At 35.1% G+C, this 15,796-nt stretch overlaps 1 protein-coding gene across 1 annotated transcript in view; it reads left to right on the top strand.

The window, feature by feature from the left end:
• Positions 1-15,796, top strand: part of LOC132552617 (cilia- and flagella-associated protein 46-like) — a 58,448-nt gene that overhangs the window by 23,876 nt on the left and 18,776 nt on the right. The window contains exons 23-39 of the mRNA XM_060216805.1: positions 889-1,117; positions 1,338-1,487; positions 1,785-1,895; positions 2,283-2,461; positions 2,952-3,083; positions 3,995-4,166; positions 4,513-4,674; positions 4,820-4,890; positions 5,961-6,036; positions 7,760-7,867; positions 8,221-8,380; positions 9,171-9,227; positions 12,698-12,928; positions 13,884-14,053; positions 14,445-14,663; positions 14,852-14,920; positions 15,216-15,364. Coding sequence (XP_060072788.1) covers positions 889-1,117; positions 1,338-1,487; positions 1,785-1,895; positions 2,283-2,461; positions 2,952-3,083; positions 3,995-4,166; positions 4,513-4,674; positions 4,820-4,890; positions 5,961-6,036; positions 7,760-7,867; positions 8,221-8,380; positions 9,171-9,227; positions 12,698-12,928; positions 13,884-14,053; positions 14,445-14,663; positions 14,852-14,920; positions 15,216-15,364 — 2,445 coding nt within the window. The remainder of the gene's footprint in view (positions 1-888; positions 1,118-1,337; positions 1,488-1,784; positions 1,896-2,282; positions 2,462-2,951; positions 3,084-3,994; positions 4,167-4,512; positions 4,675-4,819; positions 4,891-5,960; positions 6,037-7,759; positions 7,868-8,220; positions 8,381-9,170; positions 9,228-12,697; positions 12,929-13,883; positions 14,054-14,444; positions 14,664-14,851; positions 14,921-15,215; positions 15,365-15,796) is intronic.

Here is a 15,796-nt window from a genome sequence, read left to right as displayed (position 1 = left end):
GTATTTAATCTCCTCCAACAGATTAAGGGCAGCAATTGACCAATCTGTTTTTTGAGAGTTTTGTGAACAATATTTAGTTTTTAGCTCACCTGATCCAAAGGACCAGTAAGATTATGCCATACTGTGGGCGTTTATCATCTGCCAACTTTTTCTTCAGAAATTGCTACAAGTCATGAATGACTGGGCAGATTTTACCAATTTGGTCAGAAAGATCCTAGGTTAAAGCAGAACCAATTTTGTATTACTGGTGGGTTTCGCCCACAAGGTCCTGAGGTGTGGGGCCCAAAAGTGGAATTTTTTTTGCAGGTTCTTTAACATCCTACTTCTCCTTTAGAAAGGATTAGCTTTTGTCAAAGTTTAGTCTGAATTAATCATGAGTGAATAATATTCACTGTATATATGGTGGGTCTTGGCCCCTTGAGGAAGAAGGATGGGGCCAAATAGTGGAAATAGAGAAAAATTCTTGAAAGTCCAAAATCTCCTGTAGGAATGAATGGATTTTGCCCAAACTTGGTGTCAGCAGCATTCTTTGATGAAGAGGAATCAAGTTTGTGTAAACAGAGGGTTTCGACCCCCTGAAGTTGGAGAGGTAGGACCATTATGGGGGAAATAGGAGAAATTCTTTAAAATTCTTCTTTCTATAGAAATGACAGGATTCTGTCTCAGCTTGGTTTGAAGTATCAATTGTTTGGCTGTTTCTCTAGGGACAGAGGTACGGGCCCTGATAGAAAAATAAATATGTTGTGTGCTTGGATATTGAGAATTCCTTTAACTTTATGTTTTGATGAAGCATTTTTAGTCAAGAAGATACATGTGAGTGATGGAGGTCCTATGGGCCTTTTGTTTATGTTATAGTACAGATTGAAATCTTAGTCCTTTGTCTTCCAGGGAGACAGTGATGTTAGTGAATATTTGTACAGCACTGGCATATGCCTACATGAAGCCCTGGATTCCAGCTGAGCCAAGCAAAGACGGTGCATCTGCACCAACTCCTGTACCATCTCCTGAGGTGGGTAAGAAGGGCAAGCCTGCTGCTGCTGGTGCTGCAAAGAGTAAACCAGTCCTAACTGTCAGCATTAATCCCGAGGCCGCTCCAGACCTAAAGAAGGCTATAGAGGTAGGTACAATATTTATACATTGTACACATGTATATCAAACCTGCTTGGGATAATTCTGTACCCCAACCTTATTTTCCACTTAAAAATTGATTGCTGTTAATGATTCAAGAAGGCAGGAATATATAGTTATACTCAATGAATAAGATGTTGTTAAATTTATAGCATATTGTCCAAATAGTAAATACAGACACTCCACATGAAATCTCCTAATTATTACAGGTTTGTGAGTATGCCATAGATGTGACCAATGGCAGTGTTCCACTCCATGTTGTTCCCATCGCAGCTCGTGTCCCACTCCTACAGACTTGGGTGCTGGCCAAACAGATGGCTCAAGTGCAGATCCCAAAAACCTTAGGGGCTGATGATGAGGTAGGCTTAATGCATAACTCTTCTGCCTTATATAAGTTTGAACTGTAGGAAAGGACAAATAGAAATGATGGAAAAACAAATTATAGCAATACATTGAACCAATTGTTGATATTAAACTTGATGATTAACCAATAGTCATCAATATTCTATGATGAAAAATAGATTGCTGTTGGCAAATATCTTCATTGAATTGAAAACTAAGCAAAGCTGACATAAATTTTCTCTGAAGTATTAATCAGTTATATATCAATGTGACAGAAAGCATAAGAATAGAATTAATTACCTTTTTATGTCCAGCCATACACAGAAGGTCAGAGACAGATGACAAGGGCCATAGTTGCCATGGAGATGCTGACTGTTAACCGGAATGGAATTATGGAGTTCAAGGACACACCAACCATTGCAGAGGTAAATTGTGTAAATATGAAGTAGAATATTAAAGAAGATATACATATATAATTCTGTTGGTTGATTAGAGCCCCATGTCAATGATTAGAGAGGTATAATATACTTGATAATGTCTATTTATTCCACCTGTCAGTCTTTTTGTCCAGTTTTTCAAATCTGCATATTTACATGGTGATGATCTTTTATATGTATAGAAGTGCAGCAGGTTGTAAAATTGCAATCAATTATTGTGTTATGTACAATATAAATCTAACTCTGTCAAGGGTTGATATTTTGGCCCAAAAACTAATTCAAGGCAAAGACAGGAAAGATATTTGGGCAAAAATGGAACCTATGATCCACTGTAACAAAATTCTGTATAATTTTTAATTGATTTCATCCATACAGGTAGCTAACTGGCTAGATGAGTGCACATGGTCAGACAAGTTTATGGAGCTACAGATGTGGACAAGACTGACCTCTCTGGCTTACGCTCAGAAACTTCATGCCATTGTTGTCCGCTGTAGTAAACAAGCTATACGCTTTGCTACAGTTGGTACTCAGCCAAAGAACAGGAAGATGGAGGCGTAAGTATATATCTAAAATTGGGTTGTCATTTAAAAAGGTTTGAGAACTCCCTGTATGATATCGATACATCATTTGACTGCTGCTATTATATGGTCAGGGGAATATAGTGTTACCCTTGTCCTTCATTCAATCTTTCCTTCATTACTTTGTCTCCACTCATTTACTCTTTAATGGATACAGATAAAGAACTGTATTAGCGCCTGTTATTGAATTTGACAAAGAAAAACAAAAAAAAAGATCAACAGGTAGAAATAAGTTTTATTTCAGATTCTTTACAAGTAATTCAACAGGCAGAACTTTAATGTTTTTGAGTCATGAGTTCACATATTAACAAAGCCAGAGTATTGGAAAGTTTTTATTTCTCCTTGGTTACTGGCAGGCATTCATGTTGCTCCAACACACCTGGTAAATTTTCTTTTGTTGACAGCCTTGTCAGATTTTATCAATTTTTGTTGACAGTTTGGTCTCAGTGTGTGTCTTTATTTACAGCCACAGGTATATGGTGGAGCAGGAGATGCTAAGCTATGCTAGTGGTCTTCTTGGCCAAAGTCTTGTGGACAACATGGCTGGTAAGAATGCTATCAGACGAGAGGCCATGGAAGCTTTCCTCAACAGTGCCAGGTCAGTGTTACTATGTCACCTACATTGATTTAGTGTCTTAGTCACCAGCAACAGTGCCAGGTCAGTGTTACTATGTCACCTACATTGATTTAGTGTCTTAGTCACCAGCAACAGTGCCAGGTCAGTGTTACTGTGTCACCTTTATTGATTTAGTGTCTTAGTCACCAGCAACAGTGCCAGGTCAGTGTTACTGTGTCACCTTTATTGATTTAGTGTCTTAGTCACCAGCAACAGTGCCAGGTCAGTGTTGCTGTGTCACCTTCATTGATTTAGTGTCTTAGTCACCAGCAACAGTGGCAGGTTAGTGTTGCTATGTCACCTTCATGGATTTAGTGTTTTAGTCACCAGCAATAGTGCCAGGTCAGTGTTACAGTGTTACCTTCATTGATTTAGTGTGTTATTCATCAGCAACAGTGCCAGGTCAGTGTTACTGTGTCACCATCATTGATTTAGTGTGTTAGTCACCAGCAACAGTGGCAGGTCAGTGTTACTGTGTCATCTTCATTGATTTAGTGTGTTTGTCACCAGCAACAGTGGCAGGTCAGTGTTACAGTGTCACCTTCATTGATTTAGTGTGTTAGGTCACCAGTAACAGTGGCAGGTCAGTGTTACTGTGTCACCTTCATTGATTTAGTGTGTTAGTCACCAGCAGCAGTGCCAGGTCAATATAGTGAATAGTGACCACATGAAGAGATTACTACGATGCTAATAACTTTTTATGGAAAAAATCTTAAGTTCAAACTTCCTGCCTATTTGTACTGACTGGAGGTTTACCACAGTATAATGGTCAACAGTGTTTGACCAATTTCACTGTGATATGGTTTGTTCAATTTTTAGTTTGAACTATGTATCATACTCATTTGTTTCAACTCAATGTCCTTGTATACATATTTCAATTATAATCCTCCCAGATTTGCCAGGAATGCTGACAACTATGAGATGGTGATGACTGCAGCCAGACATTACTGGAACGCATGCATGCCTCTTGTCAGTCAGCCAATTGAAAGAGAACTCCTACGAGAGCCAATCAAAGCCATTCTCTTCTGCATTACCACTACAGCTGAATCTGTTCGAAAGGCAGAGGTAGGAAAACAACTGGCCTTCATTTAATGTTGATTTACATGTCAAAATAATAACTGATGTGAGGCCAAGCTGAAAATGTTAGTGTTCCAAAAAATTAATCTGACTGAGATATTAATTATAGAAATGGATGGAAAAAAAAATTTGAAATTCTGATGGTAAATTATTAGATATTACTTAATGATCAGGAAAAAATTCACATTATTTATCACAAAGAAAATTGGAATAAAACATACTGGTAATAATATACAATGTAGAAAAAAACACTACTAGGACTTTCAACAATGCTTTACAATTTGTTGGAATTTTAAGTTATATACACCCACTTATAAACCTCTTTGAACTTTAGGAGAAACAGGAAGACAAGGAAAATGAGGAGGAAGATGGAGGTACTGGAGCAGAAGTGGCTGTGGATGATAAGCCACAGAGCTCCACCATTGGGAGTCCCGAGGATGACCTGACCCTCAGAGCATCGTTGTATGGAGTTCTTTTCCAGTCCTATGCTGACAAGGTAGGATAATAAAGACTATAAGACAGTGGTCACTGTATGTTCTTTTCTTATGCAACATATTTGTATACAGACATGAACTCTGAAACTTTTGTTAACAATTGGTGCTTTAAGGAATACTTGAAACAAAATTCCATTTATTTACCAGAAACAATGGGAGGAAGGTTTGGCTGCTATGGACCAGGCTATCACTGATATGCCGAGGACCAAACACAGACTGTAAGTAGCTTCAGAAACACTTCCTTTATTTGTCATAACTTTCGTGCTATAATAAATAGCATATTATGTTTAAAACTCCCAATTTTTATTATCTTGCGAGGGATATTAATTTGGGTTCATTCCGTCCGTCGAAGGTCTTTTCCAGGCTGTAATTTCAAATTTGTTTGACTCAACTTCACAAAACTTGCTTTATATATTAAGCCAGTGCTCTAGTTCTGCCTTTTGCTTTTGATGACGTTTTATTTTTCATATTTTTCCTGTTACCTTGGAAACATTTTCTTCGAAACCATTCCACTTAACTCCAAAAAACTTTCTGTATTAGGTTAGTGCCCTAGTTGCGCCTTTTTTTATTGAGAACATTTTATTATTTATATTTTTTCTGTTACCATCAAATTTTTCAATTTCTTGTGACTTCTTGTACGACTTATAGTGTTGCATAAATTTGTTCATGGACAATACCAAGCTTTATTCAAATATCAGTCAAACACACAAGACCTGCATCAAGGTATGAACTCTTACTATAAACTTTATGTATATATATATAAAAAAAAATGTTGAAGTTGAGGAGATGAAAGGAAATTAAATTGTTAACTGACGAAAGATGACATTACATTTTACACTAGTGCTTTCACTGTATTAGGTCTTAAGGTGGAATATATCTATCATATTTAGGTTTTACACCAACAGCTGGGTGAGGGGGATAATGCCAGGCTTTGCAGCTCCTTGTTTAGATTTTAGTTCTGACAGTAAGGGTCAGAATTTAGGAATAACAATGCTTATACTTACCTACTTATGTATATATGTATGGTAAACCTGGTGTCATTATCAGTTAACATCAGTTTACATTTCTAGGGATTGTGTGTTGTTGGTAAAAAAACATAAAGATTAATCCCCACTTTTCAAGAAATAAAAAGAATTCTAGATGATTTTCTTGTGTTTCATGTAAATCCTTTCGTTTGTAAAAGGATGAAATTGAAGAGGCTCCTTTTGTTGGAATGATGTAGTTAGATTTTTGTTTCAGAAAAACAAATACCTTAAAAATCAGTAGACTCATTATTTTTATTTGACAGACTGATCTTTAAGCATCGTGTGATGACTAAGGCTAAGTTGGGTAGAAGCGTCAATATGGATATCCAGAAATTTAAGGTAAGAGAAATCAGTTAATTTCATACATTGTCCAGCTTCAGTTTTAACACACAAACTGAAAATATCAAATTTTATTACTTCTGGCTTTTGGTGATGATTTTTCTGCACTTTTTTTAAATATTACATATACTTATATCAATCAGAGAGTGGCAATATTTTTACCAATTGACTTGATATTTCTGGATTAATTTTGTTGTTTTGATTATCCAAATCTTCATCCTATTTTTTTTCAGAAACTTTTTATTATAGAATAATTAAATTTAACAAAGAAATAACACAATGTATTATTGTAGGTATAGTTTGATCTCATACCTTCATATTCAAATGTTTTGGGTTTTTTTTTATTGAAATTTTTTCAGTAATAAATCGTACTAACACATATTTCCTCTGTAATATATGCTTTAAAACATATATTTTTTTTTTCATATATATAGATTTTATATTTAATATGTATGTCTTTATTCCATCATCATTTTGTTTGACTAACAACTGACAGGAAGACCTTGATGATTTGTCAATCAGCAAAGTTCGCAAGGTTTGGGTGTTGAAATATCTACCACTGCTTTTAAGTGATATATTGTATAACCATCAGTAAAATCAGTGTCACACACCAAATGTTGCTGGCTTATTATGACAGTAGTATTTCACTGCTTTAGTTGGAGGAGGACACAGTGCGCATGAAGGATGTCTAGGTGTCAAACACTGTCATTGTACACATATCTGTGGTTAGATTTTATGATTGAAAAAAATCTCTTGAAATTGTTTATCAGACTCTTTTGATATTTAAAACTTGATATTACAGTAAATTCGAATTAGGAAAAATAGTTACCTACTTGATAATGAGGGTCGGATAATGACATGGTCTTAGTGATAAGATTAGATTTAAGAAGGGATTATATGTGTTGATTTCCCGATTTTAATTAGTAAATATTGAATTAACTAGAGTTATCAAAGTTCTTATAAAAATTCCTTTTTACAGTGTGTACATAAATTAATAATTTTATCTCCACTTAAGGTATCATCAGTGGTCTGCTGCTCCAAAGTGTACTAATATAAATTTCATGCTGGTTCCCATTCAAATAAAAATGAAACGTTTTTTGAAAATTCTTAAAAATCCTTATCTATAAACTTTTGCATGATATCACTGACTTGTTGATATGCACATTCTTTATCTGGTGATGGTAATGATATCTGTGTGGACACTGCTGACTCAAGTATCACATCTCACACGTTACCCAGTTTGGCTAGGTACTGGCACTGTGATGAACACATTTCTACAATGTTTTATGTGATCCATGCATGCATCTGTTCATCATTCACTCAGTATATTCTTAAAATGATGAAAAAATATTATACAGGTCTGTTACTACATCATCTGTCTTTTATGTCAGTTTGCTGCCCCTAGCATAATTAATATCAAGACATTTTGGATGGATGATGAACGGTACCATTAGTATACTAACTTGTGTCCCTTTGTTCCTCAGATTTTCTTTCTTGACCAATGAAATTTTTTTTTAAAAAATCATCATGATTGTTGTTAATACTGTATCATTATGTATAAAATTTTCTTTATTGTACCATTGGTCTTGCAGTTTAGGTGTTAAACATATATTTTGAAATTCGACAAAAAAGTTATATATATATATATAGACTGTACTTACACCATTAATAGCCAAATGAGTTACAATGAAGTTTTGTAGTAATACTTCTCTATTGACTTTAGGACGAGAGTGAGGACTATGTGGCTCACATGTGGAGGAGAGTAGCTCTCAGTTCTAAAGAAATTCTGGAGCAGCTCATATCTTACCAAGCGGCTGTTGAGGCTCTCAATGTAAGTTTATAGGTATACCTGGAGCTATGTCTGACACTACAGAGTTATGTCCCTTGTTTTATGCTCCAAGAATGAAGGAAAAAACTCTGGTAGGCATATGTGTTGATTATTCAATGTGATACTTCATTCTTTTCAGACTGCCATATATAAATTTTAATTTTCGCATGTTGATGGAATTACAGAATTAGAAAATGATTAGAATGTGTGTTTTTGTGCATTGTTAATTACGTTCATTTAAGAGAGTTGTGTCCTGTTTCTGTCAAAGAATGCTAGTAAGAAAGTGGACTTGGTCAGTGATTGTACTAAAACATGTTACGTATACTATTAAATCAAATGCTTACTTTCTGTTTTAGAGTGCCAGTAATGAATGGCAGAAAGTGGACCTGCTATTAGAGTTTGGTCAGTGGCTGTACTACAACGAGTTTCCTCTCCAGGATGCAGTGGATCAGATAGAATGGGCTGTTGATATCATCCTTAACATGAGGACTGACACAGAGATACACAAGGAACGAGGTAAATAGACTAGACTTTTTTGTCAAAGTTTCTTTTGTACAAAAGAAGATAGATTTGATCACAAGAAGCTTAAGTTCTATGAGAGTTTGTCAGCAAGTACTAATACAATTCACTTATTGATGGTGAATGTATTACTGGCTTCAGATTGAGCCTGGAACTGTTTGCCCATATGATCAATGATGTGATTCCAAACTCAATATAGCATTTACTTCTTTTCTTTTCTCAATTTTTCAAATAACTTGTTCAAATATTTCAAAGATTTGTTACTTATCTTTAATTAATATACCATATCCAATATCTAAACTGTAAAATATACAGTAAGTAGAATTAAAGGATAACATTTCCAGTATAATATCTGTAACCATATACTTGTTCACATTACTGATATTGCTTTACCAGTATATGTTAGGTACCATGCACTTTTTTCATCATATAGCTGTTTCATGTTAGCATGTTTTGTAATATAGCCTTTGTCTGTACTAGCATCAGATTTCTTATTTTGTAGAAATGTTCATTAAAAACAGAACATGTTGCACCATTAAAGTTATTTGCTTTATTTTTTGTCATTTATTCTGTCTCTTTGCTGGCCATTTATGAATTCATAATAGACCTTCAGCAGCTTTCTGGTTCATTAATTATATGCAAATGATTACCAATAACTATTATATGAAAAAAGAAATATAAGATTTTGTATGAGAAAGGCTTTGTATGTGTGGAGAGGTATCCACTTGTGATTGTTGTACTGTCAGTGTAGAGATTAGTTGTGTATGTTGTCACCATTCTGATGCAGCTGCTGTCCAGAGGAAACTTTCACTGATAGACTCCAACAAAAAAATGACTGGGAAAGGTAGCAGGGATATATCTCTCAGCTTCTTCTTTATATGCTTCCTCCTCTCACTTCTTTGTCCACAATCTCTTGAAATATGCACTTTGCAAAATATCATATCATTTATGTAATGAGCATGTCATGCATGATTTCTTTTTTCAGTCTTTTTATTTCTTTATTCATAATTTTTAATGGTGATCAATATCTAATGAAGAGGTCATGGCACACAATATTATAAGAAATTGATCCATTATTAAGTACTATATAATGATTGATATTGCATGTTATCATTATATTATTAGTACAAATTGAAATTACTCTCCTGATAAACTGAAATGCCTTAAGATGGATCTTAAAGTGGGGGTTTTTTTTTTGAGATTCATCTTATCAGATATTTTTTCAAACAATTATTTTTCTTCCTGCTGTCCGTTTCTTTACCCACTGTGAAGTGTTAGATATTGTTAGTTAGCATGGTATCCTAATATATAGCTTGTCTAAATGTTTTATATGTTCTATCTTATAGTTTCTAGTTTGTTTGATCCATTATACTCTGGGATATCAAGTCTGATCCCCTTGTTGAACCCACCACAAATATGTTTCAATGTTGTCAACAATACCATTGGTGTAGATGTAACAGTGTTTCAGTGTTGACAACAATACCATTAGTGTAGATGTAACGGTGTTTCAGTGTTGACAACAATATCATTGGTGTAGATGTAACAGTGTTTCAGTGTTGACAACAATACCATTGGTGTAGATGTAACAGTGTTTCAGTGTTGACAACAATACCATTGGTGTAGATGTAACAGTGTTTCAGTGTTGACAACAATACCCCTGGTGTAGATGTAACAGTGTTTCAGTGTTGACAACAATACCATTGGTGTAGATGTAACAGTGTTTCAGTGTTGACAACAATACCATTGGTGTAGATGTAACAGTGTTTCAGTGTTGACAACAATACCATTGGTGTAGATGTAACAGTGTTTCAGTGTTGACAACAATACCATTGGTGTAGATGTAACAGTGTTGACAACAATACCATTGGTGTAGATGTAACAGTGTTTCAGTGTTGACAACAATACCATTGGTGTAGATGTAACAGTGTTTCAGTGTTGACAACAATACCATTGGTGTAGATGTAACAGTGTTTCAGTGTTGACAACAATACCATTGGTGTAGATGTAACAGTGTTTCAGTGTTGACAACAATACCATTGGTGTAGATGTAACAGTGTTGACAACAATACCATTGGTGTAGATGTAACAGTGTTTCAGTGTTGACAACAATACCATTGGTGTAGATGTAACAGTGTTTCAGTGTTGACAATAATACCATTGGTGTAGATGTAACAGTGTTTCAGTGTTGACAACAATACCATTGGTGTAGATGTAACAGTGTTGACAACAATACCATTGGTGTAGATGTAACAGTGTTTCAGTGTTGACAACAATACCATTGGTGTAGATGTAACAGTGTTTCAGTGTTGACAACAATACCCCTGGTGTAGATGTAACAGTGTTTCAGTGTTGACAACAATACCATTGGTGTAGATGTAACAGTTACTCTATGATTTACAGGATTTAAGGTAATTAAGTACTTAATACTTCAAAGTACAAAAGTGTTTTGGGGTTTTTTATTTTTTGGTTTTTTTTTAATGAATCATTTATAAATACATTGTATGTGTTTGAGGGTTCCTTATTATGATAAGGAACATCTTCATCAAATCAAAAATTCAAATTATTATAAAGTACATGTTCATAACTTCCTCGTTATTTTGTACTTAAGCTAGCAATGACCAAATGTGATTACTGGTTTTATTTCTCTGATTAAGAGATAATAGATTTACCAAACTTCTATACCCACTGCAAAGTTAGCAGACACATATTAATCTCTTTTGATGACTTTAAGTGTAAACTGTCATTCACAATGGACTCTCAGAAAGAGTCTTTGAATAAGATGCTTAACCTTGAAGTGAGATATCTTTTATTTGTTCTAAAATGAAGAATTTGATTGGAGGATATTTATAACATGTCGCATCAAGTTGATTCAGTCTTAAAAGTCTTTGTATGTGAAGGGGGTATATAGACAGACATGTACATTTGTGTTTCCTGTAATTTTGATTGTAGTGGTTTGGTGTTTGTAGACATAGCTAGAAACCTTTGTCCCCAGTCCCACTCCTAAATAGATCGCATGGTGATTATTCTTCTTCATACTGTAAGGTTTTTATCAGTAAATCAATCTATATATATATTGCAGATGAGAATCTTTTTAGCTCCTACCATATTTTATTCTTTGAGAAATTAGAGTAATGGAATGACTTTCACCTTAGTCGGAAACAAAACCAAAATCTGTGGAAATTATTTGCTAATGATAATATGATGTCTTAATTTAGTGTACCATTAGTAGGGTTCATAATTTACTTTTGTTTACAAAATATTGATTGTATTAAAAATGTTTGAGCATAATATGTTTAGGTACTTTGTATTCATAGGTAAGAATTTTAACTTAATCAATGGCTAGAAATTATTCAATCAATACCATTATTGGTAGAATTAATTAATATGAATATACAAATGTAGTATTGGTTAGTGACATTGGTCAGGTCACTTGATTTCTTTTTGACCAAGATAAAGTCACAACTAATTAAATACAGCCCACTGACAGACAACTGTGTGTATACTAGGATTACTACAGTGATGTCTTCTGTCTTTTTTTATTTAGATTTACCATCTGTGTGCCTTTTTTCCCTAGATGTTGATTTTCCTGAGATGATGTACAATAATTTGTGTGCTCATGTCTTGATTGATGATTTATTTTGATCAAAATACAGTAAAACTTGTCTAAACCAACCCCTAATTATTCAGACAATCTGTCACATCTGACGTAGAGTTATAATCCCATTCTCATCAAAGGTTACAAAACAAGACATCTGTATTCGATGTCATGTAACTCTGGCTTATTTAGTATAAAGTTTACTAGATCCCACAGGTGGTTGGTTTAGACAGGTTTGACTGTATCATTTTTAGAAAGTGTTTGTAATACAAAATAATGCACAAAATATGTATTTAAACTTTTTGTGAATATCTTACTTTAAGCTTTCTAGGAAGCAAAATGTACTCAGTAACTAATTCTTATGTTGATGTATAATTAATGTCTTAATAAGGTATGCTGAAGCTTCATTTAATGTTTCTGCATACAAACTTATATAAATGTATTAACCCTTATATCATGTCATACATTAAAACAGTTGGAAACTAACATCAGCGTATGTCATGTTCATTAATCTATATCATTTTAAGTGTATATGGATATGTAACATTGAAATATCTAACAAATTTTACATGTGATAAGAGGTTCAAATGTGCTGCCGTATATATGGGATTTATATGTATGCTATAAAAGTGAAACATTTATGAATGATATTTGATATTTACCATCTTTGCTGATTTTATTATCTGTAAGTAATCATTACAATCATGTTTGTTTTGTAGCGGCTTCTGTGGCCAAGAAAGCAGAGAAGAAGGGGAAAGGAAAGAGTTCAGCGAAGGGCAAGGCCACACCAGCACCTCCCTCAAAATTAGTTCCTGTCGCTGACACTCCAAGGAAAAGTCCTGAACCCAAGAAAGCAGCAAAGTCCATGGACAGTCGCAGTGAGACCAGCAGTGTGTCAGATGATATCAATCCTGATGGATACATACCTGTAGCTAAGCAAGCTATCATAGGTGTGTGTAGCTAGGATGTACAGGTTCAGTAGGACACAAGTTTGTGTAGGATGTACAGGGTCAGTAGGACACAAGTTTGTGTAGCCAGGGTGTACAGGGTCAGTAGGACACAAGTTTGTGTAGGATGTACAGGGCCAGTAGAACACAGGTTTGTGTAGCCATATGTACAGGGTCAGTAGGACACAAGTTTGTGTAGCCATGTGTACAGGGTCAGTAGGACACAAGTTTGTGTAGCTATGTGTACAGGGTCAGTAGGACACAAGTTTGTGTAGCCATGTGTAAAGGGTCAGTAGGACACAAGTTTGTGTAGCCATGTGTACAGGGTCAGTAGGACACAGGTTTGTGTAGCCATATGTACAGGGTCAGTAGGACACAAGTTTGTGTAGCCATGTGTAAAGGGTCAGTAGGACACAAGTTTGTGTAGCCATATGTACAGGGTCAGTAGGACACAAGTTTGTGTAGCCATGTGTAAAGGGTCAGTAGGACACAAGTTTGTGTAGCCATATGTACAGGGTCAGTAGGACACAAGTTTGTGTAGCCATGTGTAAAGGGTCAGTAGGACACAAGTTTGTGTAGCCATATGTACAGGGTCAGTAGGACACAAGTTTGTGTAGCCATGTGTACAGGGTCAGTAGGACACAGGTTTGTGAAGCCAGGGTGTACAGGGTCATTAGGACACAAGTTTGTGTAGGATGTACAGGGTCAGTAGGACACAAATTTGTGAAGGGATATACAGAGTCAGTTGTAGAAGAATTTGTGTAAGGCTGTATTAGGTCAGTTGGAGACAGGTTTCAAATTTTAATGATCAGCTTACCAAGATCACATGATTAAAAGAAGCTAAACTTAGATTCACTTTCTAATTCCAGATATCATTTGTATTATCTGAAACGTAAATGTTCACAAAACTTAATCAAAAGATCAGTTAACATAACAAAGTCTAAATGTTGTGTTACAGGTGTGCTGCCCAACAACCCAGGACTGAAGTTCCAGGACCTTGAAGATGTGAAACAGATAGATGGACTGCTGAGAGCATACATTCTCCTTGCCGAGATAGCTGGTCGCTCCTCAGTAGAGTACCAGGACTTCTTACTAATGTGCCACTCCTTTATCATGCGGCTCTGGCAGGTATGGCTGTGTCATGTTTTTAGGTAGTCATGTACCTATATCAAAATGTACCTGTAGAGAACTCATTACAACAGTCATGTACCTGGAATACTATATAAACAATTGTTAGCCTTTAGCTTCAGACACAGTATAATGAGTGATTGTATGACACATAAGTAGCTTACATAGAGATTTGCAAAGTGCATGTTACAAATAACTGTAAAAGACCCAGGTCTATATCTAGTAGATTAAATGTCAGTGGTAGAAAGACAAAAGGAAGATATTTGTTTATATCGCTTTGATCTGAAATGAAGACATTTGGGGAAAAAATTTAAATTAATGAAGTTTAACCCCTTTTTTGGCAATTTTGTTATACTTTGTTTGGCAATACTTTGTGTTGTATACTGGGTAGGTGTCAGTGCCAGTGACTGGACCAATCATTAAGGAGATGGCGAAGGCTGCAGCTGCTGCAGGGACTGATGCCAAGTCTGATGCTGCATCAGCTAAAAACAAAAAGAAGGAAAAAGATGCCCCAGCTGCCCCTGTAAAGGAGAAACCCAAACGTAAGGGACCCATTGATGCACTGCCCAGCAATACAGAGGAGTGGGCTGTGTACGATGCTCCAGATGAGGTATGACATCAGAATTATATAAAAAAACTGAAAATCTAGAAAAATCAAACTCAGAAAGAAAGAAAATATCACTAAATATTGATATTGACTGATTTGTTTTAAATCAATAGTTAGTTGAAACAATTTGTGAAGTGATAAATTAGAAACCATGTCACTCCTGTAATCTCTATATCACTTTTGTGTTGAAGGTGGTGGAAGCATTCAGCAGTGAGCAGATGAAGGTTAATGGTATTAACTCTAGTACCATTGTTAAACCGGTAAGTTCACAACAAAAGAAACTAATATTAGAAATAACTTTTTAATTTACACATTGTTTATGGAAAATTTTACTTTTAATGATTCACCCCTGAGAAAATACATGTCAGATTCTATAAAATTTGATTAAAATGAATTATTTCATTTTTTATTTAAATGAGACCTGCATTTTTTTTTCTTATGGAAGTCATATAGACCAAGTTTGATTACTGGACTTGGTAGATTTATAAGAAGTTATTTCTGGTATAAAAGAGGTTTAGTGGTAATTGAAAAACAATTTTATGAATTATAAAACAGATGTTGACCCTGCATTACCTGGACACACTGATTCGAATGCTGAGAGAAGTAGGCTACAACCACCTCACTTTACCAGTGTTTGCCCTGGAGGATGTCATGTCACGTAACCTCCTCAAGAACAACGCACTCAACACTCTCATCCACTCAAGGTACTGTAATCAATATATCTTGACATGAAGTTCACTTTAACATTATATCACACCTCTTTTTTGGCATCGCCAAAAAAAGTCATTTGGAAATATACAGGTACATGTGTTACATACTGAATGAGGTCACTTTAACCTCCACTTGACCTTTGACATTGACCTTGAATATTATTCTGTTACAGGTGTATACTGTACATTTATTTATTTTAGGGAGAATTTAACAGTGGTGAAAATTAAAAGTTTTCTTCCAAGACAAAAGTTTCTGCAGCATATATCAAACATGAGTTCATGTTTGGACATCAAACTTGCAAACAAGGCACTATGACCTCTTCTTGACCTTTGTTATAATCACAAAAATATCTAACAAAATATGAGTTTCCGGTCTCCAGAGCACTTTGTCTCTGTGTCAGTAAATAGGCCATGAGAATCTTGTGT

Source organism: Ylistrum balloti, unplaced genomic scaffold (genome assembly GCF_031769215.1).
Source record: "Ylistrum balloti isolate Yb309-2 unplaced genomic scaffold, AGI_CSIRO_Ybal_v1 Utg370262, whole genome shotgun sequence".
In the NCBI taxonomy this organism is placed as follows: domain Eukaryota; kingdom Metazoa; phylum Mollusca; class Bivalvia; order Pectinida; family Pectinidae; genus Ylistrum; species Ylistrum balloti.
The sequence above is the reverse complement of the archived record's forward strand: the minus strand, read 5'-3'. Positions and strand labels throughout refer to the sequence as shown.